The sequence below is a fragment of the Mizuhopecten yessoensis genome, unplaced genomic scaffold, assembly GCF_002113885.1.
Source record: "Mizuhopecten yessoensis strain PY_sf001 unplaced genomic scaffold, ASM211388v2 scaffold11085, whole genome shotgun sequence".
NCBI classification, from domain to species: Eukaryota; Metazoa; Mollusca; class Bivalvia; order Pectinida; family Pectinidae; genus Mizuhopecten; species Mizuhopecten yessoensis.
Genome location: NW_018408872.1, coordinates 50,234 through 76,888, shown reverse-complemented (window position 1 = coordinate 76,888; position 26,655 = coordinate 50,234). Strand labels below are relative to the sequence as shown.

The 26,655-nt window shown below is 36.8% G+C and overlaps 1 protein-coding gene across 1 annotated transcript; it reads right to left on the bottom strand.

Moving 5' to 3' along the window:
* Nucleotides 1–10,966: 10,966 nt before the first annotated feature.
* LOC110465520 (26S proteasome complex subunit SEM1-like) lies at nucleotides 10,967–15,950 on the bottom strand. Its single transcript, XM_021521410.1, has 3 exons — nucleotides 15,820–15,950; nucleotides 11,797–11,893; nucleotides 10,967–11,380 (listed from the first exon to the last, which is right to left on the bottom strand). The coding sequence occupies exons 1-3, from the start codon at nucleotides 15,917–15,919 to the stop codon at nucleotides 11,323–11,325; spliced, it is 255 nt and encodes an 84-aa protein (XP_021377085.1). The 5' UTR covers nucleotides 15,920–15,950; the 3' UTR covers nucleotides 10,967–11,322.
* Nucleotides 15,951–26,655: the final 10,705 nt, after the last annotated feature.

Here is a 26,655-nt window from a genome sequence, read left to right as displayed (position 1 = left end):
AATTGAGAGTTTTAGACTGTCAGGTGATGATTTAGGATTTCTTTAAGATAATTATAATTTTTACTCTTAGGGAGTGAATTTCAGCAAAATTTGAATCGGTATATTTCATAAGAAGGTATTTTAAACATGTGTATGCCATTTAAGCAAATATGACATTTTTTCCCTGACCAGCCCCTTTAAGGTTTACATATGATTGAAAAAATTTAACATCTTCTGAATAAAGGCCCAGAATATTGATATCTGGCCAATAGCATGACCTTCACTGATAAGGTCACTGGGATGAAACATGTTTTAAAACCTTTAAATGACTTTTACTGAATAACAAAAAGAACCAGGATGTGGTCAGTAAGATGCTGGGATAATAAAGGCTACCAAGTTTGTTAAAATTAATGACCTTCATGTATATTCAAGGTCACGGGTCAAATATGTTTTAAACTTTTAAACGACTTTTGAATAATGCTATGGCTCAGAATGTTGATAACTGGCCTGTAACATGTTTTGATGAAGGCCTTTTAAGTTTGTTCAAATGAATGCCCTTAAATCATTTTCGAGCTCACAGGGGTCAAATATGTTTTAAACCTTTAAACGACTTGTGAAGAATAATCGAAAGGCCTAGGATGAGGATATTTTGCCAGTATCATGCTACCAAGTTTGTTAAAATGAATTACCTTGACTGAAGTATATAAGGTCACAGGGGTCAAACATGTTTAAAACTTATAAAAGACTTCTTTTGATTAACCAAAAGGCCAAGAACTTAAGATGCTTGGATACAGGGCTACCAAGTTTGTTTAAATGAATGAATGACCTTAACCTTTATTCAAGGTAACGGGTCAAATATATTTAAAACCTGGTTTGGTTTAGTTTAGTTAAGTTTTGTTTAACTTCCTATCAAGAGCTATGGTCATTTAAGGACAGGCAAGGTGACGCCCCATTTATATTGAGTCTAGTGAATATGCATTTTATCTGCATAACAGTGTAAGTAATGGCGAAACCAATATATGTTGTAAGGGTAAAATCAACAAATACAAACGTCAGTATGTTACGTTCTTCGCAGAAAAAGTTATACATTCAAGCTTGAATCACGAAAATCAAATTCCGTGACTACATCAACTACATTCAATGTACCTTCAAGCTGGGATATAGTACTACACAGATTATATACATAAATATCTTGCCTGTGAATTAAAAGATATTCTAATTACCTGTAGTTTTTACCACCTGATACTATAGCCGAAGGACATATACGATACCTATCTGTGAATTCACAGGTGAACTAATTACCTAAGAGGTGTTACCTGTGAATGTCATGGCCAAAGGGCATTATAACCGATTTCCAACTAACATGTACAGGTAGTATGGTGTACCGTTGCGTTTCTTTTTGTCCCCAGTGTTAGAAAAAAAAATGTTTGTTGAAAGGATTAAAGTCATTTTCAACAGCGTTTAACTGCACAGTGTATTTTACATGTGTTTTTACCTTAAGCTAGTAACCTGGACCGAAAAATGACAATGTTCAATGAAGCGATGAGTGGAAATTTGGTAACTCGTTTCTTTTCTGAAAAAAAATATGCAAAAAATATGAAGCAATATTTGTTTGTGCTTGGGTTTTGGGTAGTTATGTCGAAGCATAAATTGGTGACGAATCTGTTTAATTATTTGTTAAGATGTTGTAAAAACTTAATTTTAATCGTTGTTGAACGAAGTAGGCAAATAGTGCCTTAGAAAGGGACACTTCTTCATATATTACTATACACATAAGAGAGGAAAATATTTCCTTATTCCACACAAATAGACCTGCATGTTACCGATTATATAATAAGTGAAATGGGGGAAAAAATCATTAAGTGTGGAAGGGCCATTTTCATTTTCATATCCCGATTTCAGCCGACATCCAAAGCAATATTTCAATGAAACATTTTTAGCACCTGCCCGAAGGGCTAGTGAGCGTATGCGTTGGTGTCGCGTCTGTCGTCCGTCCGTCAATTTTTCCTTTAAGCGACTTCTTCTGAAGAATGGACATACCTAGAGTCATGCTATTTGGGTGATAGCTTCACTGGTAAAAGCCCAACAAAGTTTGAAAACGAAAAGACCTTGACCTACTTTCAAGGTCACAGGGATCTAAAGTATCAAATACTGAAAACAACTTCTTATGAGGACTGATAGGTATAGAATCTTAATATGTAGTTGGAAGCTTAGTTGGTAGGAGCCCAACAAAGTTTGAGAACGGAAATGACCTTGACCTACTATACAGGTCACAGGGGTCAAAAGTGTCAAATACTTAAAACGATTTCTGAAGAACTGAAAGGTATAGTATCTTAATATGTGGCTGGTAGCTTTGTAGGTAAAAGCTAAACAAAGTTTGAGAAAGAAAATGACAATCTACTTTCAAGGTCACAGGGATAAAAATGGTCAAATACTTAAAATAACTTATTCTGAATAACTGAAAGGTATGGAATCTTAATATTTAGATTGTAGCTTAGTTGGTAAGAGCCAAACAGTGTTTGAGAAAGAAAATGACCTTGACCTACTTTCAAGGTCACAGGGATAAAAATGATCAAATACTTAAAATAACTTCTTCTGAATAACTGAAAGGTATGGAATCTTAATATTTAGCTTGCAGCTTATTTGGTAAGAGCCAAACAGTGTTTGATAACGAAAATGACCTTGACCTACTATCAAGGTCACAGGGGTCAAAAGTGTCAAATACTTTAAACAAATTCTTTTGAAGAACTGAAAGGAATAGAATCTTAATATGTGGCTGGTAGCTTCATTAGTAAGAGGCAAACAATGTCTGAGAACGAAAATGACCTCGACCTACTATCGAGGTCAAAGGGGTAAAAAGTGTCAAATACTTAAAACGACTTCTTTTGAAGAACTGAAAGGTAAGGAATGTTAATATTTGGCTGGTAGCTTCTTGATATAGAGGCCATCAAAGTTTGCAATGAGAATGACCTCAACGTTAACTATTAAGGTGACAGGGGTCAAATATGTCAAACACATCAAACGACTTCTAAAAATCTTAACGCATAGAATTATAATATTTGGCTGGTAACTGTCTAAGATGTAGCCAGACAAATTTTGCCAAAGTTTGCTATTGAAAATTACCTCCACCTTCTTTCATGGTCACAGGGGTCAAATATAGCAAAAACTTCAAACAGCTTCTTTTGAAGTGAAAGGCATAGAGTTGTTGTGATATTTAACAATTACCTTCCTAAGATGGAGCCCAACAAAGTTTGGGAATGAAAATGACCTTTACCTACTCTATGCTATAGCTTTATCTTAATCTAATTTGATATAGAGTACCATTGACCCAACATGATTCAATATTGTAGAAGCCAATGGGGACAGGAGAATGGGACCCAATAAGGTAAGGTGTTACTGAGAGACAGTCAATATTTGGAAATATTTGTAGTACAGAATCATATTTATTTAATATTTTGCTATGACTGCTTTAATATCCAGGTGAGCGATACAGGCCCTCTGGGCCTCTTGTTTAAACTATCATGTTATTCACATTTGTTCGTGACAGTTTGATTGACACTAGACAAAATTGGTTGTTAACGTTTACTGGTGGGTATACAATTAAACTATAATGCCCAGTGTTTTTACTTTTCAAGTGATCTACGTTCACGATTATGACAAAACCAAACTGAATGAAACCTTATGCGGTCCATATCTACGTGTTCTAATACTACGTCAAACTCGAATTCAAAAGTTGTTTGGTAAAACTTTCACTTTTAGACGTGGATATATATGTAACGTTACATGGGGTATATATATATATCTTAAGTAGGAGAAATGCAAGCGATTTGTCAGCAGATTTCAGAAGGTTCCATTGCAAAGATATATGACTCTTAAAAAGTCGCAACATAATATATGACTCTTAAAAAGTCGCAACATAATATATGACTCTTAAAAAGTCGCAACATAATTAAACTGACTCTTACGTAATACCTATTTATGTTTCATTCTGTGAAGCCGCTGTTTTATAATCTTATTTACGTTCCTGCCATGTCAGAATCGTCCTCCAATGTCAATTTTTACGTCAATAGGGATTTATCTTCGCCCATTTTCAACTTATTTTTTGCCAGACAAATGACCCCCTGATTAACGAAAAAAGTCATTATTTGCAGTTTCCGCTTCATAACTCTAGCAAATATAAGCCAAATTCCTTCAAACTTGATAACAATGTTTGTGTTCCTCTGTCTTTCCACCCATCACGGGGACTCTGGTTTTCGTGGGATAAATGCTGTAGATATTGTTCAGATGTTTCAACCATATTCCGTATGCACTCATGCTAAGTTTGCCAACCGATGTGGTTTGTGCATATTTACGGATAATCAATGAGGTATAGGGTGTGTTTTTTCTTCAAGTTTCAAGCTATAAATTATGTTTCAACACCACGATACTCGCATGTTTAAACCTAACCTCAATGATGTTAACCTACAATATGTCCTGCAAGCGGGGAAGATAAATGCCACGAATTTGCTTGTTTACAAAGTTATACACTTGAATGGAAATAAAGATGAAGACATGATTCAGTGAAATTATTTCTGCTCTGCATAATACTCATTGACAATAAAAACCATAAGGTACACCTGTTGATAAGGGAAGGATCGTCGTTATATCCGTTATAGTTTCTAAATATGTTTAGTTTGTCCTGATTACAAGAGAATATATGGTATTAATGGTTTTTCTCATGTCAGTATTTTATTTTTGAATTTTGTTGGTGTGAACAAGTGTCTTTTAGGACTTAATCTCAAACCAAGTAGAGGAAGGGTGACAGTGATGATCAGTATTTATCATTCACCCCTGAAATTTTAAAATGAACTATTCCAACCTTTGAATTGGAAAAGTTCAAATGTCTTCAGGGGTGTTCATTGCTAACTCAACTTTAAATGACACAATTGCTATAAAATGATATCATCATCGTGTAGAACATATTCGAACAATTATTTTTATACCGAATATTACACATTTCAATTAAGAATTGTTCTTTTTATTGAAGAGTTAAGCAGAAAAATGTGTAAAAAAATCATTTCTAATGAGAACATTTCCATTTTTGACACGTTAGTTTATATATATTTAGTTCTAAAACTAGTCTATTTTTCTTTCTAGGTTTTCCCAGGGGCAACGTGAGACCCCAGGGTCATGAAATTCACAATCTTGGTTAAACACCTTAAGACCCTTCCATCTATGAAGAGTATTTGACTCTACCCTATCTGGGTCTTGAGAAGAAATTTTTTGAAATTTTAGTCAATTTGACCCTTTTTGGCCCCACCCATCAGTCCCTTGGGTCAGTCAGGGCTGATTTGTGCATATCATCAAACTGCTATCCAATACTGATAATGCTAATCAAGTTTGAATTAATTCCAATGGAAATTAAAAAAAATCTGGTCCAAAATGTGATTTCCCTATATAAACTATAGTAAAGTTTACCCCCTTCCCAGGGGCAAATGTGAGACCCCAGGGTCATGAAATTCACAATTTTGGTTAAACACCTAAAGACTCTTTCATCTATGAAGAGTATTTGATTCTATCCTATCTGGGTCTTGAGAGGAAGTTTTTTGAAATTTTAGTCAATTTGACCCTTTTTGGCCCCACCCATCAGTCCCTTGGGTCAGTCAGGGCTGATTTGTGCAAATCATCAAGCTGCTATCCAATACTGATAATGCTAATCAAGTTTGAATTAATTTCAATGGAAATTAAACAAATTCTGGTCCAAAATGTGATTTCCCTATATAAACTATTGTAAAGTTTATCCCCTCCCCAGGGGAAAACGTGAAACCCCAGGGTCATGAAATTCACAATTTTGTTAAAGCACCATAAGACCCTTCTATCTATGAAGAGTATTTGATTCTACCATATCTGGGTCTTGAGAAGAAGATTTTTGAAATTTTAGTCAATTTTACCCTTTTTGGCCCCGCCCCTCAGTCCCCTGGGGGCTGGGGACCATATAATTCACAATTTTGTTTGACCTTTGGCCATGGAAGGTTTCTGCAAAATTTCATTTAAATTGGTTGGGGGTTTTGGAGAAGAAGTCGAAAATGTAAATTGTTTACGGACGCACGACGCCGAACAAAAGGCGATCGCAATAGGTCACTTGAGACTTTCTAGGTGACCTAAAAAGCCATAACTCCTTAAATAGGGTCGAAATGAAAAAAAATATCCTACCCTTACGCACGACACCAGGGGGTAATTACGTATACCATACTTGTAAACTTTCATGGAAATCGGCCCAGAATTTTATCAGGCAGACAAATTTTTTTTCAACAAAGGGACAAAAACCCCCCCACCCTTTTTAAAGAGTCATAATGAAAACACTACTTGGATGCACAATGTTAGGGGCAGTTACCATATCTGTAAACTTCCGTTGAAATTGGCCCCATAGTTTTGGAGTTGTCTGGACAAGAATTTTTCAACAAAGGGCCATTACTCCGCAAAAAAGGGTTAGATTCAAAAAAGAATACCTTGATGCACACCGTGAAATGGTTATTACCATATCTGAAAACTTTCGTTGAAATTGACCACTCAGTTTTGGAGGAAATGTACGGACAAGGAATTTTCAACAAAGGGCCATAACTTTGTTATAAAAAGGGTCAGAATGAAAAAATAATACTTGGATGCACAACTTCAGGTGTTAGTTATAATATCTGGAAACATTCGTTGGAATTGGTTCTTTACTTAAGGAGTTGTCCGGACAAACTTTTTCTAAGGACAGATAGACGGATAGACAAGCTGATTCGAATACCTCCCACACCCCCACCCCTAACTTCGTTGTGGGAGGAATACTGAAGTGTACAATAGTTTTATTATTAAAATTATTTTATTATTCTTATATAATTGCATATCTTTGTCTATAACACAATCTCAACCTTAAGTAGCTCTCCAGAGGAAAGATTACATTGGCAGAATACATATTCATGAGTTATTACTGCTGCACATAACTTTAAAACATGGATAATATAATAAAGTGTTTTGGTATGATACAAAAAGAGAAAATGTATCGGTATTTATCATAATAAACATTGATAGTCAAATCTTCAAGATTATGTGAAATTGGGCATTGATCATGTTTGGCATGCTAAAAAAAGTACTTTACCGGTTCTGATATTACATCAAAATGATTCTGTAGACAGAATATATATATGGGAAGTTTTTAAAGACGTTTAAAATATAGACTACCATTGTTACTATATATAGACAAGTTGACAATGTTGGTTATATTTGAAATTTTGCGAAAATTTTGCATGTTTTTCTAATTGTATACCAATACGACATATTTAGTATCAAAATAACAGAATATAAATATACAATAAGCCCAGACGGCCTGTATTGCTCACCTGGACATTTAAGCAGTCATGTGGAAAGTGTTCTCAATCAAGAAATTTTGAAAGTATTTCCAAATATTGAGTCTCCTTAGCTTAAGAATGTTCCAGACTTGATGATTGAGATCACTTATTCAATACTGACGGAGGAAGATTTTTCTCTAGTGATCTCTCCCGAGACCTGTCTGCTGCACAGTCCCTCTGTTTATACTGGCTTAATATCTTTACTCTGGGCTTCCAGGTCATTCAGAAGTTTTTTTTTTACATATTTGACATCCAACTCCTGTGGTGTTGAAAGTACATGTAGGTCAAGTTCATTTCTTTGATGAAACTTTGTATACTCTACCTCAACATGCTATTGGCCAACTATCATCACAGGGTGGTCGGGTGGTGCAGTGGATAGCGCACTTGCCTTTCACCAAGGCGGCCGGGGTTTGATTCACCGATCGGACGTGAAAAGGTTGGGGCTACCTGCCCGATCACGTGGTTTTTTCCCGGGTACTCTGTTTCCTCCCACAAAAAGACCCCCACACGCAAACATCCGGGCTAACAAGAGTGATTAATATAAGTTGAAATAACTTGTTTTCATAATTGTTGTAAAATAAATAAAGTTTATATTTTAATTTAACTATCATCACCCCTGTGACCTTAAAAGTATGTCAATGTCATTTACTCAAGGAGACTCTATCCCTGCATGTTAACGGTTAAATTTTACATAAGTTTTTTTTTTACATATTTGACTCCCATGTCCAATGTAATTTATTTGGGCAAACTTTATAGCACCTCCATGCCAGGTACCTACTGGCAAACTATCATTGTCCTTGGCTCCTAGTTTATCAGGAGTTGTTCAAACTATTTTACACATTTGACCCCTGTGACCTTAAAAAGTAAGTCACGGTCATTTATTTGAGGACAGTTTATAGCACCACATCACAGCATGCTACTGGCCAACTATTATCACCATGTTTTTCAGAAGAGATTCAAAGGTTTTAACACATTTGACTCTCGTGAACTTTGACATAGGTCAACCCAGGTACCTACTGGCTAAATATCAACACCATTATTCAAAAGGAGATGTTTAAATATTTTTTATTTATTTGACAATAGTGGCCTTGACAGTGGGTCAAAGTCGTCCGTCCGGCGTAAACGTTTGTTTGCCCGGCAATCTCCTCCTACATTTTTCGACCGATCTCTTTGAAACTTGGTATACATTATAATCATGATATGAAGTTGTGTCTCCCTAAAAAGAATTTTGACTCGACACTTTTTTCAAAAGTTATTGCCCTTTGTTCATTTAAGTATTTGATTTTTGTCCGGCAATCTCCTCCTACATTTTTCAACGGATCTCTTTGAAACTTGGTATACATTATAATCGTGATGTGAAGTTGTGTCTTCCTTGAAAGAATTTTGATTCGACAATTTTTTCAAACGTTATTGCCCTTTGTTCATTTCAGTATTTGATTTTTTTGTCCGGAGATCTCCTACATTTTTTGACAGATTTCTTTGAAACTTAGTAGGCTAAATAATCATGATATGTTGAATGTTGTGTTTCATTGAAAAGAATTCTGATTTGACGATTTTTGCAAAAGTTATTGGCCTTTGTTCATTTCAGTATTTGATTTTTTTATCCAGAGATTTTCTCCTACATTTTTATAGCATGTCAGCTAACCACTCTTTGAATGATGCAGATCTTATTTCAATGTAAGAAAGTATATAACACTATATGGCATTCGACGGGCGTATATTGTTACAGCACCTACCATGGATATAGCACTCCATGGTAGGTGCTGTAAGTACATATAAAATTTCAGAAAGATCCATCCAGTACTTTAGATATAGGAGAACAAACTTCTAACAGAGCCCCACCCCTGTGCCCCTATGGGGGTCATACCCACCGTTTATCCAAAATTGAGACCCCTTGGCCAAAGGATGCTCCAGACTAAATAAGGATAAAATCCCTTATTCCCTATGGTAGAGGAAAGATTTTAAAGGTTTTACCTCTATTTCCCCTATAGGGCCCCGACTCTCTACCTCCAGGGGCAGGGGGGTTAGACACACCGTTTATACAAAATTGGTTCCCCATCACCCAAGGATGCTTCAAACCAAATTTGGACAAAATCCTGTCATTCGTACAGAAGAAGAAGGTATTTGAAGAATTTGCTATGTTTCCCCTATTGGGCCCCTCCCTTCTGCCCCCAGGGAGGGGGGGAGGGCACACTCGCTGTTTTTACGAAATCGAGTCCCTTTTGCCCAGGGATGCTCCAGACTAAAATAGAATAAAATCCCTTAATCCCTATGGTAGAAGAAGGATTATAAAGGTTTTACTTCTATTTCCCCTATTGGGTCCCGCGCCTCAGGTCCTAGGGCGGGCAACACCCACCGTTTATACAAAATTGGTTCCCCTTTATCCAAGGATGCTCCACACGAAATATGGACCATATCCTTTCATTCCTACAGAGGAAGAAGGATATGAAAGAATTTGCTATATATCCCCTATTGGGCCCCGCCCACATGGGGGCCAGACCCACAGTTTATACAAATTGGTTCCTCTTTACCCAAGGATGCTCCACACCAAAATTCATTCCTACAGAAGAAGGATTTTAAAGAATAATTTGCTATGTTTCCCCTATTGGGCCCCTGGCGGGCCAGACCCACAGTTTATACAAAATTGGTTCCCCTTCACCCAAGGATGCTTCAGACCAAATATGGAACAAATCCTTTCATTCCTACAGAAGAAGGATTTTAAAGAATTTGCTGTATTTCCCCTATTGGGCCCCACCCCACGGTTTATACAAAATTGGTTCCCCTTCACCCAAGGATGCTTCAGACCAAATATGGAACAAATCCTATCATTCTTACAGAAGAAAAAGGATTTTAAAGAATTTGGTATATTTCCCCTATTCTGCCCCACCCCTCAGCCCCTCGGGGGGCCAGACCCACCATTTATACAAAATTGAGTCCCTTCGACCCAACCTCTATTTCCCCTATTGGGCCCTGGTCCTCTGCCCCCAGGGGGGCCACACCCACCGTCTATACACAATTGAGTCCCCTTGGCCTAAGGATGCTCCAGACTAAATTTAGTCAAAATCTACTTGGCCGTTCAGGACTAGTAGCGTTTCAAAGGAAAAGTTGACGGACGGACAATGCGGTATGGCATAAGCTCACCATTGTCCTTTTGACCATGTGAGCTAAAAATGTAGGAGAAGATTTCCGGACAAAAAACTAAAGTACTGAAATGAACAAAGGGCAATAACTTTTGTAAAAATCGTCGAATCAAAATTCTATTGAGGGAGACACAACTTCTTATCATGATTATAATGTATACCAAGTTTCAAAGAGATTGGTTGAAAAATGTAGGAGGAGATTGCTGGACAAACAAAAGTTTACGACGGACGGACAACCCTATATCATAATACTCCTGTCAAATTTGACGAGCGTATAAAAAATGTACTAGACGGCCCATTGCTTTTTTTGTATGTTGACTGGTTGGTATACTTATTGTTTCCCCTCTTAACAATTTGAAGGGTTTTTATGTACTGCCTAGATTCATAACTTCTCTTCATCAAAGATAAAGCTAGATGTATTGTAAAGCTTTTTAGTCTTAATCTGGTAAAACAAAATGATACAACAATATAACTATATAATGGAATAAACAATATTTAATATCAAATAAACAAGTTTTTAAATAGTTTTTTCAAGATGAACCCTTTACAATTGTCATCAAAACTTGTCTTAGCTGAAGTCAGATGAACAGATCCATGTATTACAAGAGCACCAAATGGCTTTTATAAATTATGACAGCAGAAATATCTTGAATTTTGTTACACCTTGTATGATGCAGTAATTCACACATGCATCTTTCTTAACAGTCTCTGCATTTAGGAAACTACACAGGACATTAGAACTGTCCTGCTGAATCCTCCAATGTATTCTGTTCAAAACTGGCACAATGTCAATGAAATGAGGCTGGTGGAGATAAACAGATGAATGGTCTCGGCTACTTCTTCATTGGTTCATGGCCGTCTGAATTTTTACAAAACTTTTCAAGTTCATTCCTGTTGAAAACAAAAATACAGCTTAGAGTTTCAATCACTTATAAGCTAATATAAACTACAATGTATACATTATATTACATTTGAAATACTAAACCATACCATGAAGACTGTTTTTGCTCTCTTTGGATATGGGATGTTTCTGAAATCTTTTGTCTAGGGATAACCACAACTTTTTCTATTTATTGTTTTGGGACATAAACTTGGTGAACTATATTTTGTTATGCATGTACACGTATACAGTGGTAATAATACCATATTTATTTACCAAAGAATTATAACATTAGTTTTGTAACATCTTGCTTTTGATTAGGGCCATTGCTGATAATGAAAATTTTGCAATAATTTTATATTAATAAAATATTAATAAAGACTAACAAGTCTATTAATATTGCTTATATACAGATAATTTATATTACCTTAGTTGAACTGACAAATCATCATCTACATTGTCATCATCCCAGTTATCCTCCCAAACATTAATGTCCTTTTCATCTTCATCTGCGCTGTTCCAGTCTGGAATGAAAAAGTAAAAAAAGATTGATATAATTTCTACGACAAGATAAACCACTTGGTTTGGTTTGGTTTAGTATTGTTTAACGTTTTATCAACAGCTATGGTCCTTTAAGGACGGCCTCCCCTGTGTGAAGTGCATGAGTGTGTATTTTGGGAGGCTGTGATATGTTTGTGAATTGTCTCCTTGTAATAGCACGGAACTGATGCCAACTTTATAGTGCTACCTCACTGAAACATACTGCCGAAGACACCAAGCAGGACACCCCACATGGTCTCATTATAATGACAATGGGCGAACCAGTAGTCCAACTCCTTAATTGCTGAGCGTTAAGCAGGAGTAGAACTATGAATGCTCAAATAAAGGCCAAAAGTGAGGCATTGTCAAGGGAGACATAAGAAAGAAGAAAGTTGTTTAGATAGAAGAGAAAAGATAAGATCCCAAATTTAGTCGCATCTTACGATCACTTGCTTGCACTATAAGCTATCATCTGAACCACATGTAGACTTGTACATCCCCTCCCCCATGTATCATGTATACATGTTTTGATTTCTTTTTGGGCTAGGTATGCTTCATACCAAATTAAGTTGAATGTCCCTCATCATTTATTGGACTCAACCCTCTGCCCTCAGGGAGACACATGTACAATCTACATGTGCTGGACATTATATGATGTGCATGAACTATATAACTATTATATATATATATAAAAAATCATATTATTGTGTCCAGCACCTGTAGATTTTATTCTATTAGTCAGAAAACATTGCATTTCCTTGGCCCATGGATAGGCCATACCAAATTTTGTCAAATCCTTCAACATTTCTTAACTACAGGAAATTTAAGGTAAAATTGATGGCATAATGCTTCATTTCAAAGTCATCACAAATTGTCCTACCTGTAATTAGTTGAAAGCCATCCATATGATAACCCATACAATGACTTTTTAATAATTATTAGGGGGGGGGGGGACTTTATAAAAAAACTAGCAGTTACTAGTGCAATACAAGTAAGTTTTTATGGTGTTTTTTTTTTACATGTCTACAAAATGTAGCCTGAGTTTCCTCTGGCCCAAAATTAAAACCAGACTCCAAAAGTGAGGATATTAAAAACCAGACTCCAAATGAAGAGCATATTAAAAACCAGACTCCAAGATCAGAGTATATTATGCCATCAAGCTTTTCTATGGCCAAACAATAACCAAGACGATGTCTTTGACTGGAGACAGGTTTTATTGGCCAGGAATGGTGAAGGATGTTGAGGAATATGTCCGGAAATGTGACCGTTGCATCAGGAGGAAGGCTACCGATAACAGAGCACCACTTGTACCTATTATCTCTCATGAGCCTCTTGAGTTAGTATGTATGGATTATCTGAGTCTGGAGAAAGGAGGATATGAGAACATCCTGGTGATAACAGACCATTTTACCCATTATGCAGTAGCAGTACCAACAAGGAATCAGACAGCTAAGACTACTGCAGATGCGTTTTTCCAGCATTTTATCACGCATTACGGAATTCCAAAACGGATCCATACTGACCAAGGGAGGAACTTCGAAAGTAACATAATCAAGGATCTATGCAACACCACTAGCATGAACAAGACCCACACAACACCATACCACCCGATGGGAAACGGCGCTTGTGAGCGATTCAACAGGACTTTGTTGGGAACGCTTGGAACATTGGAGGATTTGCATAAGAAGAACTGGAAAGCTCACACAGTAAGCCTGGTACATGCTTATAACTGTACACGACAGGAAACAACAGGACAGAGTCCATATGTTTTGATGTTTGGGAGGGAGCCAAATTTACCGGTGGATATAGCGTTTGGTGTCGTCAAAGATGGAAACGAGGAGACTATTACAGTGTTTGCGAGTAAACTAAAGCAGCGTCTTAAAACAGCCTATGGACTTGCTAGAGAGCATCCCACAAGGGCAAAAGCGAGTCAGAAGACCAACTATGATCGCCGCATTCGTGGAGCTGTATTAGAGGAAGGAGACAAGAGTGCTTGTAACGATTGTTTCGTTCGAGGGAAAGCATAAACTGTAGATGGGAGGAAGATCCATATATTGTCATTTCTAGACCAAACAAGGACGTTCCAGTTTATGTGGTGAGGAAAGAATCCAGAGAAGGACGCCAACGTACTTTACACAGGAATTTGCTTCTTCCTATTGGAACTATTGGGACTAATAACGACACTTCCGCTCAACTAAAACCTGTACCGGCACCAAGATCATTTCTTACTCAAAAAACCACCAACCTATCATCTGTTACGCTGGATGAGGAGGATGATGAATCTGCTATTTTAGTTGGATATACAACTAAACTGAACTAGGAGACGAGGATATACCAGAGATGGATGACCCGGGCGACATCGATGAGTTGATCTCTGGCGATGACATAGATGAGGGGGACGCCCCAGAGATGTCAGAAAGTGAAGTGGAAGAACCGGAACAGGAAGTGGAAGAACCAGAAGTTGGACAGGAAATACAAGTACCGGAACCGGAAGTCATGGATTCCCCTTCCCATATTGCAGATGAAGGACGCACTAGACCAGTGCAAAACCGGAAACCACCGAGTTGGATGACCAATGGTGAGTTTGTCATGTCTCAGCAGCGGGGAGACCCAGATTGGATGATTCGAGCAAATTATCTGCGGGATTTACTTGACCTGGTGCCAGGTTGTAAGATGGATATTTGTTCAGCGATATGCTGTATTGTGACGACATAGATGTATATTGTATTTGTCAAATGATTTATTTTCACAGGTGCAGTAAGATACTATTGACCATTAACATGTGGAGATTTTCATTTTTTTGATATGTTACATATATATGAACAAACCTTGTATTTCAGGGTCCAGGTATTGATATTTTCATTTTTATTTCAGATGTTTTAATTGAGGACAATATTTTCTCAGAAGGGGGAGAATGTGGCAGAGACGATATTTGTGATATTTATATTTATAATATTACGTTATATACATATGTTCTTATATAGTAATAGCGATCTTCATATTGTGGTTTAGTTTTTTCCTTATTTTGGCCTCTTGGATTGGTTTGGTTATATATATTTTTATCATTGGTCAGTTTTGTAAGTTATCCCGTTGTCACCTCTTGGGTTAGCCAATGGTCAAGGGTTTCTTTGTTTTCTTTGTGTGACCAGTGGTTTTGGCGCGATATTTATCAGAGACTACATCACGTCTTGACGAAGCAGACAAGACAGGACACTGAAATTACGAGTACACGTAATAACCTCGGATAATTCCGTACAACTTCAAATGGCCCTGTTCCACAAGGTTTAATCATTTATGTCTAAGGAATGGGAACTACGCACAATAAATCGTGAAGAACTCTCACAGTGTTTGTTGATGTTTAATCTACAAAATCCATCACTGCTACAGATACATAAGTGCCTTATGAAAACTGGTTGAAATATAAAGCTAAACTTGTATCGGGCGATTCATCCACAAAGAAAAGTGTTGTGCTAATCTTGCAGTATCCATAAGTGGAGACAAATTCTCTCTCTAACTGAAGTGCTCGCGTGGCATATGGAGTAATATGTAGCAAGTGTTCTTCCCAATCTATAATAGTTGGGACACAAGACATTATTCATACAATTGTCCCCCAACAAAACTGCAATGATCATGACTTTATTTTAGCACAGATTTCAAAACTAGATATATGTTCTGACCACTTCGCCATCATGAAATGTTAATTATGATTTTTTAAGATACACATGCCTGCCTATATTGAGAAAGGCTAGTGGTTTATATACTGAGGGATTGAAAAATAATAATTGCAAACTTATCTAAGGCTGTAAGGAGAATGACAGTGCAGAAAAGATGTAACATTCTCACAAAATGTCAGAGTTGTATCGTAAGTTATGATTATTTGGTGACTAAAAACGAAAGATTATAATCAAACCTTCTGCTGGAAATTCTTCAAATTCGTCATCCTCCTCCAATAACCCGAGGTCCGGCTTCTTTTCTTTCTCCTCCTTCTTGGGTTTGACTTTGTCGGCCATGCTGAATTTTTGAAGCTAGAAGAGCGATAAGAAGGGAAACAACTCGTTTAACTCCAGTTAACTCCCTTAGGACGTGATGTTTCAAGAATATATTTTAAAATTTTGGAAAAAAAACAAAAATGTTCCCTTTGATATTCCTTTCAATCAAAAAATTAAATAAATTAAAAAAAATATATAATTTATTAATGAAGTCTTCAGATTCAACTATTTAAACACATTTTTTTTTCAAATTTGGTTTAATATTTCATTAGTTGTTCTCCGAAACGTGTCGGGGAAACTGTAGAACTCTGATTATGATTTCTGAGGTAAATATATTGCAGTTACAAAGCATCTCCTCCTGCCGTCATATTCTTTGTATTGGTGTTACAGCGTCGTACACTTATTTTTACTAGGTGCAAATAGTTTTATCAGATGTGTCACAGTGTTTTCCCTGGCTGACTCGTAGATTAAATACATTACTGGAGAACACTGTATCTTTACATTGTACAATACTAGAAACCTTCTAAATACCAGCATACAAGTAAAACTACACAGTGGTATTATAAACAGCGTGATTGTGTAGTAGTTATTACTTACGTACCTGTAGCTACTGTTTAACGACAGAATTCTCATTTATAGGTTCATAAAAAAAATGAATACTACTTGAAGAGTGCATCTAGTATTTTTTAACATTCACCTTTCATGAGATGTGATAGATTCAGAGAACTTCTGAACACAATAAAGGAAATCCCAGCGATTTCTCGTAAACAAATGTTGCGTACTTGTAAATCGCTTACATGTAAAACAAATGTTTGTTCTAAGTTTGAAGTCAAGTGGTTTTGTTTACATAGCCATTAGTCTCTACTGATTCGAAGCGGTGTCATGTCAACACAAAAGTCCGCTGGTAAAACAATGTGTGCACGTGGTGACTGCAAATTTCACATCGTTTTATCCCATGTGTCACAAAAGTGGTCCTACACGCATACCTAATCATGATATATATTTTGTAAACTATTATCAAAATCAGGGAAACCACGACTGTTTGGCAATTAAACTCGAGAAACTAGAGAAAACGAGACAGGACATATCAGTAGTGTATCTTATTGTTATATGTACAGTTGATTCGAAGTGAAGAGACGATGTTCGGAAGACGAATCCATACATATACACTAATTTGTTAACTTCAATGGTATTGGTATTTCAAGGGACTCGGAAAGATCCATTGGATCTTCATAATGCCAGTGCTAATCTTCAAAAGCTACATATATTATCTTAATTGACCACACATTCTTCAAATTAACTGTTTAAAATAGATTCCTCTTAATTATAGGCTCTTTTTGTGTAACCGCTTGTATACACACAGTACAAAAATAAAGAGAAATATATATGGAATCCTAACAATGCCCTTGGTAAACTTCAATAAGAACATAATTAATTTCATTAATCTAAGTTGCTTTGAATGCTTATCGGAATCTTGCAGTATCGGAATTCGAGTAAACTGACAACTATCGTAGAAGTATACACACTGTCTTATCCTGTACTACGAAATAAAAGACTGTACATACAACTCCTAACACAAATCGCTCGGGGGAAAAAACCTGCTTCTTCCGCAGATAGCTGTAAAGTATTCTCATATGATTTAAATGTCCTGACTGATTACATTATGATTTAAATGTCCTGACTGATTACATTATGATATAAAATGTCCAGACTGATTACATTATGATGTAAAATGTCCAGACTGATTGGGATGTTGAATTTACAGACTGATTACAATAAAAAGGGGAATCTTACGTGCACGTTAATTATACGCGTAATAGAGATATTTCAACGCATGCGCGTTGATTAGACTTTAATTACATTTTACATGATGGAAGAGATTTGAAGATTGACCTTCATTTCTAACTTTCAATTTTTGGTCCAAGAATTGTAAGTTATGGCCATGATCAGTCGCCTGGCGTACTTTAACTCTGATGAAATGTCGGGAAAACTCCCACAAGAAAGATGTCCTGCCAATATTGTTTCAACTAAAAGTATGTTTTTTGTTAAAACTTTTTGTTCAAATGTTGTTGTTTATAGTTAGACGCGTTGTTTTATCATCTACCAATGAAAAATCGCGTTACAAATATGACAAATAGTCTCGTCACGTGATCAAGTGTGATAGATGTCGTGCGGGTTACACACATCTATTTACTTTATATAATTAGGAGTGCAGAAAAATCACGTGTATAATTCATCCACAAATCCTCTTAATGTGAATTATTATGTTTCGTGGCACTTCAATGGAAAACACCCTTAATCTGACAAATTGATACAGCCAGATTTTATATGGAAGTTATCATCAAAGCTGAAACAACCTGATCGGATTTACGTGAACGGATTTTAACTAGTATCACGTCGCTTAGTTTTAACTTTGTATTTTTTAATGTAAAGACTAATGGTATTATTTTATAGCATATACACTTAAATCCAAACTTCAATTTCCCTGTCCTGGTACAAAGGAATTATTCAATGGTAAGATTTATCGCCTCACATTTAAAATCGAGGGGTTATTTAGTGTAATTGAATTACAATTTTTATAGACATTTAAATAAACTTCATCTTCAAAGGAAATAATGAAGATTTAGCTTTATCCAAATTCCACAGATCGTGAATTATGATTATTGAAAATAATTGTGGAGTTGTATCTATTATGAATGGACTCAACTTTAATTTAATATTTTCGACCTATACAGGACATATTTTTACTTGATCAATTTCAAGTCTACTCAGGATAATCCACATCTCCATTCTGAAACTTGTCGGGGATCACATTATAATCTTAATTCATAAATAATATACTTGAAGCTTATAGAAGTCGTCGTTATCACTAGGTTTAATGTTAAAAGGATTAAAGTCAGCGTTTGTATTTGTGTAAGTTATCTACACACGTAATAAATTAAATTAGCGGACAATTTGTTTTTTAAAACCTAAATGCACTTTGATAGTGTTGCACTCAATGCTATGGCGTTGACGATTTTTCATGACGAAAATTTGTGTGGCATTGGGGATTCAATTTGAATCTTACTTTAACTCTACTGAATCAAAAATATTTTCCCTTTCCTCGATGTATCCAAGTTAAATGCGAGAAATACTCTGTAGATGTCGATGTTTGTAAGGGTAAACGATATCATATGATGTCAGGGTTCCCCGCTACGACTTTGAAAGTAAAATAGGATTTATTATTGGTAGAAAAATAGTTTCCTTGTTAAAAATGTTTGTATGTATGTAATATGGATATGATATTTCTTGGTTTTTGTTAAAGATTGACATACAACTTGCAGGGTTGGCACCGTTATCTGTGGTAGGTTGGGCTACCGGAGGTGGTCGGGTGGTGCAGTGGATAGCGCACTTGCCTTTCACCAAGGCGGCCGGGGTTCGATTCCCCGATCGGACGTGGAAAGGTTGGGGTCACCTGCCCGATCATGTGGGTTTTCTCCTGGTACTCCGGTTTCCTCCCACACTAAGACCCCCACACGCTAACATCCGGGCCAACAAGAGTGATTAATATAAGTTGAAATAACTTGTTTTCATAATTGTTGTTAAATAAATAAAGTTTAGATTTATATTTTTAACTATCATCACCCCTGTGACCTTAAAAGTAGGTCAAGGTAATTTACTCAAGGAATTTTTAGAATACTCTATCCCTGCATGCTACCGGTTACATTTTACATACGTTTTTTTACAATATGGATAGATTGTTATTTTGTTGGCGGATTATATCATTACAACAGCTTCAGTCAAATAGTGATGGTGTCCACTGGCGATTTGGCCACTCGGTGCCACTTTTATAGTTCCACCATATTGGACCTCGAATGTCGCACTGCAAACAGAGAAACATAACGCTTCACCCGGTCACACATGCCAAATTCTTTGAAAACCGAGGCGTACTAGCTAGTAGTCACAATATTTTGACAACCGGAACTTACTAGAGGTCACGTCTAGAGGTCACATATAATTCTGAAACCATGGCCGTTTTCGTTTAAACGGTCAAACCGGTCGGACCACTGTCGTTCGTTTATTAAATAAGGTCGGACTTAGCAATCTGATGCTGCTTTCAGGCGAGCCTTGACAAAGCTTTGCAAGGCCTGCATAACCATTTGCAGTACAGACCCCAGGACTTATTATAGGGGTGTATTACTCTTACAACCGGAACTTAGTAGACGTCATATTGTTCTGACAATGGACTGGTTAGGGGTCATGTTATTGCGACAACCGCGGGACTAAATCAAGATAAATTTGTTTTTCTGACAACCGGTTTACTAAAGGTCATATTTTTTGGACGACCCGATATTACTCTAGAGGAAACATTATTCGGAAAATGGGCTTCTTAGGTCATATTATTCTGACAATTGAGACTTCCTAGAGGTTTCATCACGATGTCGTATAGTTACAGTAACCTTTCTAGAGGTCATATTTCTCTTACACCTGTGGCTTACTGAAAGTCATAGGAGTGTAACAGGTACGAACCCTGGTCACGGCACCATTTGTAACAGGAAAGAGAGAAGTGTGATTCCACCGGGGATCGAACCCGCGATCCCAGACATCCTAGTCGTATGATCTACCACTGAGCTAAAGGGAAATTCCCTCTAACATGAAGCTGGAAGGCGACCGTAATCTATGTACAATTAAAATCTGCCACATACCTATGACAACTAGCTTACAGAGACACAGTCGAAAATAAAGAGTAAAATACAGAACGAAAAATGCAATCGAGGAAGCAGACGAATGGATTTCAGATCTTCATGCATATTTATGTTTATATTATATTTATGGGCTCTTGAAGACGGTCAGGTTAAAAAAACAACAACGCATTTTCGTTACGATCGCAGGTTTCTTCGGATGTGAGCAAAGCATAATCATAATGTTAAAAAAAATCGGTACATTAGTGTTTACCAGGGCGTGTAGTCAATCAAAGGACTGAGACATAACGGGTTAACTCCAAATGCTATCGTATATATGTATTGCGTTCATTTTAATGAATGCCTTTGAGAGAATAAATTTACTCGAGACACAATTTTATCATATAATATTTAAAGTATTAGCTTAGTCAATGGCATTCGTTCTCTCCGTTTTCTTTAATCGCAGTCCTTTATGTGTAAGTTTTAATCACAGATTGATGAAAAGCAAAACTAAGAGAAGCACAACGTCTGTCTAAACAAATATGGGTGAAAAGGGATAAAATAAACAACACCTCATCTAGTTAATTCTAAAATTCGAATACCAATAACCTGGAAATATCGTATAGAATATATATGTCAGTGTACTAATCTAAGTTTGCTCATGCATAACGATTTGAAATCATTATAAAAGTACTCCCCTGTACTCGTTCCCCTTAAAGATCCCCAATACCATTCTGCTGCCGTTCAGTGCCACAGACGCGTCACCATTCTCCCTATCGCTCTTTGAATCCCTGTTGAGAGAAATACTGCAAAATCACCTATTCTCAGGCATTCATTTACGTTAATTATAAAAAATGATAAAGTACTTTTTGAGAATTACTTCAAATCCCTCATAAGGGAGGGGGAGGAGGGGGTGGCATTAAAATGTCGTCTGCTGCACAAAGGGATACCGGAAATTAGTAGAAGAGCGGCCTTGCTTTTTGTGAAATTATTAAAAGCAGATTGGCAGCATAACTATAAGTGGAGTATACATACGACAGAAAACAGCGAGACCTTGATCTGTCATATCTCTGTATCCGAAAGAATTACAAAGAATCTGCGTGTATAAATATAAAGGAGTGTGCCAAATCTAAAGTAAATCTTATTTTAACTCAATAAAACTGCACAATGAGGCCGGCAGTGGGATATTCTGCGTCGCACAATGTATTCATTTCCCATAAATCCGAGTTCTATATAGTTTTAAGTATGCATGCTATATGGTAATTATATTTTAATCAATATTTTCCCTTTCGTTAGTAAATGTCAGAGTAAAATTAAAAACACAGAGCAATTGATTTAAGATATAAAACAAAAATAGATTGAAACCTTAATATTGCCCAAAATAACGCCTCATATTCAATTCAAAGTTCAGTAATATGAATTGACCAAGTTTTGCGTAAAAGTACGTTTTAGTTTATCCTGACTTACATGTTTAGCGCCAGATGTGTTCGGTAACTTGTATTATTAATCTAATAATGTGCTTGGTTAAATTTTGCACACGTGTTTTTGGAAACAACAACCGGAAGGTCAAAACTACCTGTAGAAGTAAACGTACGTTACCGGAAGTCGAACCTTTTAAAATTAAACCCGATCGAGCAATATATCATTTAAAACAACGAAAAGGAAATTTATGTAAAGAGATATTTTTTGAGGATTAAAACATGTAAAAAGTTATCAAAGGTGTGAAACAGAATGCACGGTAAATTTAAGATTTGGCATATATTCGAATTGGTGCTATGTAACCGTCCACATCATTGTTCAATTGAACAAGAAAGGGTTTTCAAATCAGAATAAAGAAATGTCATTTAGTATGTATACATGTTTGTAAATCCTCAATTTCGTTCCGTGAAAGTGTGTGTCATGTTTCTGTTTCTGTGTTTGATCAGAAAGGACCGATTTGATACAGTGGTATGATCATCACACGAGGTGTTGTCCAATAAGGCACGATGACTGCTATAACCACGTGAGCACTAATTTAACCAAATATGGTATGTACACGAGTCATGATTCAATTAAATACGGCAGTGGGCGCACACAGGACTAAATGTAGGATACAGTCGGTAAAATAACCAAATACGGCAGTGGGCGCACACAGGAATAAATGTAGGATACAGCCGGTAAATTAACCAAATACGGCAGTGGGCGCACACAGTACTAAATGTAAGATACAGCCGGTGAATTAAACAAATACGGCAGTGGGGGCGCACACAGGACTAAATGTAGGATACAGCCGATAAATTAACCAAATACGGCAGTGAGCGCACACAGGACGAAATGTAGGATACAGCCGGTAAATAAACCAAATACGGCAATGGGCGCACACAGGACTAAATGTATGATACAGCCGGTATATTGACCAAATACGGCAGTGGGCGCACACAGGACTAAATGTAGGATACAGCCGGTAAATTAACCAAATACGGCAGTGAGCGCAATGTAGGATACAGTCGGTAAATTAACCAAATACGGCAGTGGGCGCACACAGGACTATATGTAGGATACAGCCGGTAAATTAACCAAATACGGCAGTGGGCGCACACAGTACTAAATGTAAGATACAGCCGGTAAATTAACCAAATACGGCAGTGGGCGCACACAGGACTAAATGTAGGATACAGCCGGTAAATTAACCAAATACGGTATTCACGGAAATAAAATGTACGAAGCGCAGTTGGAACTAAATACGATACAGAATACGCAATGGTTATACATAATTTGTATAGGCTACTACACGTACAGGAACAATTTTTGAGTCAAATATGGTTGATACAGTAACTAAACTACGGTACAGACTACGTCACAAAGTGTCTCGTGTAGTACACGTGACAGCGGGGGAGCAGCAGAGAAGTCAATGTTTACATCCATCAAACACCAATCACACGGGCCTACTAAGAGAGCGCCATGTCCCCTATACATATTATCTGACACAATATAAATTAGCGCCCTGATCGGTGGCCAAAATTTACAAGAAAATATCAAATGCTAAATATATCATATGTCACTTACCGTATTACCAACAACACAACATGGGAGATGTCACGAATGTGAAAGGTTTGCATGAGTTACCGAAATCGTTCTGGAAAATCGAATTTCAAAAGCAATGTAATAATAATATAGAATTCATTTCTTTTTATGTTTTCATTTACGCATGCTTCTTCTGCTTTGTTGTAATAATAGTGAAATCCTTTAGAGGTAGTGCAAAGAGGCCGACTAACTAAGTCGTTTGCATCAAAGTTTAAAAGTTATGAGGTTGCTCGAGAAACTGGGTGAAAAGTCGTTTGATATCTCATTAAAATTGCGCATATACTTGTATGTATTCTAAAATATCTGAAATTTCTGTTAGATCTGCATGCCTGTTACCACCACGACCAGTGTCACATACCAGTGTATGTGTAAATCATGTCATTTTATTTGCTCTGTACGTTTATTAGAAGTAGTGGAGGATGCCCTTGTACCGTCTAGTGTAAAATAATGACACACTAGGTTAATGTCCGTTCTGGACTGACCACCTTTGGTCACCTCATAACTCAGAATAGACAGGTACAGGCTATTAAGGGGTTTATTTCAATTGTTACATAGAGAGATATAGATGTATTCTCCAGAACAGTGGTCTGGGATAATTAAGGCCGCGCTAATTAATGTAGATATCCTGTCGCCGGCAGCCAGGTCAAAGAATGCTAATTAAAAGTAGATTCGTTTGAGTTGTATGTATATAAAAACTGGTCTGTTTCTTTTTATTGGGTCGCGTTGTCTTTTCAGTTTTAGCTACACTATGCACATATTTTCTCCGTTTTGATGTGTTATGTGAAATTTAAAATAATAAAATTAGATTAAAATAATGCTGATGCTATGAAAGAGAGTTATTTAAAACGCAAAATCTGTCTTAATTAAACATCATAGAGACAAGTACTTGACCTGTCTAAGCCGAACACCCCAGAGGGCAGAAGTTCTGTAATTATAGGAAGTATTTCAGATCATACAGTTTCACTAAATAAACATAGAAAGGTAAGGCGTTGGTAGCACTTTTTCATCCTACAGCATACAGATTTCCTTTGGACAGTAAAGCGTGCATGATTAAGGCGTGGTGTCTCAGCAATACGATATTACAGGAACTTATGACGTTGCTTTGCGTTGATATAAAACATTTAATAATCTTTTGATCTGACTAATTACCAATTAAGTGACTTTTTTGTGGTCAACGAAGTGTTCTTTGAACAGTCAAGGACATATACCTTACGTGTATGAAAATAAAATAAAAAGAAATCGAATTATATAATCTTGTTTCCATCTAAAATAGTACCATATATTATAGCCCTGACATGCCGGTACAGCTAGACACGGATACATAGTCTACAGTGTAAGATCTCTCTCTATAGGACAAGGACAAGGCCTTCCTATAGACACTTTAAACTTTCTGCACCACACCCAAACAGATCTCGGGTGCTTCCCAACGTTACTGCGGGGTGGCTTCTAACATTACCGGAGGTTGTATTTCAACGTATCCGTGGTTTGAAACTTTATACTACAGCGTTACCGCTGTTTGCTTACTCTTGGTTCTTACATGTAATTGGTAGTCGGGTGGCGCAGTGGATAACGCATTCGCCTTTCATAAAGGCGGCAGGGGTTCGATTCCCCGATTGGACGTTAACAGGTATGATTTCACGTGCCCGATCATGTTGGTTTTATCCGGGTACTCCGGTTTCCTCACACATTTAGACCCCCGGCGCTCTAACATCCGGGCCAACAAGAGTGAGTATCAGTTAAAGTAACTTGTTTCATAATTGTTGTAAAACAAATACAGTTTCTACCATATACATGTAATACAGCAGGTTTTGTAACCTGACTCTCTATTTAAATACACACTTAACAATTTCAACAGTTTCCCAAGAAACTTTACAAGGAAAGCATAGCAAACCGGTTACCTAATAGAATCGTATTCTTTGACAGCACCAAGGTGAGTTGTTCGGTGTATTAGAGACCATGACTGAAGACTTCAAACAAGAGTTCTCTTGGGTGTTATTTACATATTAAGTGTTATCGTGGGTTTTCTACCACACCAGTGGTTAATTCTCTCCTGAAGCAATGACAAAACATGTACGGGGTTTATTAACGTTTCCAGATGCCAACACGCGGGAACAACCTATTTGGACTAAGTTCATTGTTAAAGTCTTTCAAGTATAACGTCACATAACCAGTCTTCCATTGTGACGTGTTGATTCATGACAATATTTACCAAGGAAACTGGAATAAGTTATGACCAAGAGAAACGCGTGGTTTTCAAAGTTCAGAAATTGTAATAAATGTAACGTTAGGGGAAAAAGGGCCTAAAACTCACGGTGTCTGGTTTGTAAGATTATCAAATTGAAGAAGATACTCGGTGAACCTCGCGTCTTTATACAACTTGAAACTTAACTTCTAGTTGGGGAACTCCTAATTTACAGTGTAATCTACGTGATACCTGCAGGGTTAATATACATGTCGTAAATCGTAAATCACCCGGAATAAAAAATATCCTTCTGAACTGATAATAATTAGGAATATTCCGTAGTGTCATGTTTTAATTTTACCCGGAGTTAGAATCACAGGGACCCGATACTTTTTACAGCAGCCATGTTTCGGTCTAACAGTATGCGTTCAAAATAATATAAGATATGTTGGGGGGTTTAGACACTAAAATATTCTATCATTGGGGAGGGGACAGTTTTATCGTTTGTTGATCTTAAACCTTAACACATCTACAATAACTCTGAGCACATCATGAAGTTTCAGACATGACTGCTGTACCAATCCTGGAGTCCATGTGGTAAGCATTATCTACCATATGATACGTAAAATACGAAAGAAACAGCGGACGAATTGTACTAAATCTCGTCACAAGCTCAGAGAAATACAACCCGCCCGAAAACTGATTTATACTTTTTGAGAACAGCTATTGTCAGGAAGGGATAGGACAAAATTATTATCTGATCCGGACCGAAGGTTAATATCATGTTCATCCGATTTCATTTTCAAATAAACCCACAGCGGTTACAAAGGAATGCTATATTTGATACCCAG

Bases quoted from the DNA above. Each gene is read 5' to 3' on its own strand.
- LOC110465520 (XM_021521410.1), bottom strand. From the start codon at position 15,919: ATGGCCGACAAAGTCAAACCCAAGAAGGAGGAGAAAGAAAAGAAGCCG. The intron at 11,894-15,819 runs GTTTGATTATAA...TTTTCATTCCAG, and splicing joins TGAAGAATTTCCAGCAGAAG to ACTGGAACAGCGCAGATGAA. The intron at 11,381-11,796 runs GTAATATAAATT...TGTTTTCAACAG, and splicing joins GATTTGTCAGTTCAACTAAG to GAATGAACTTGAAAAGTTTT.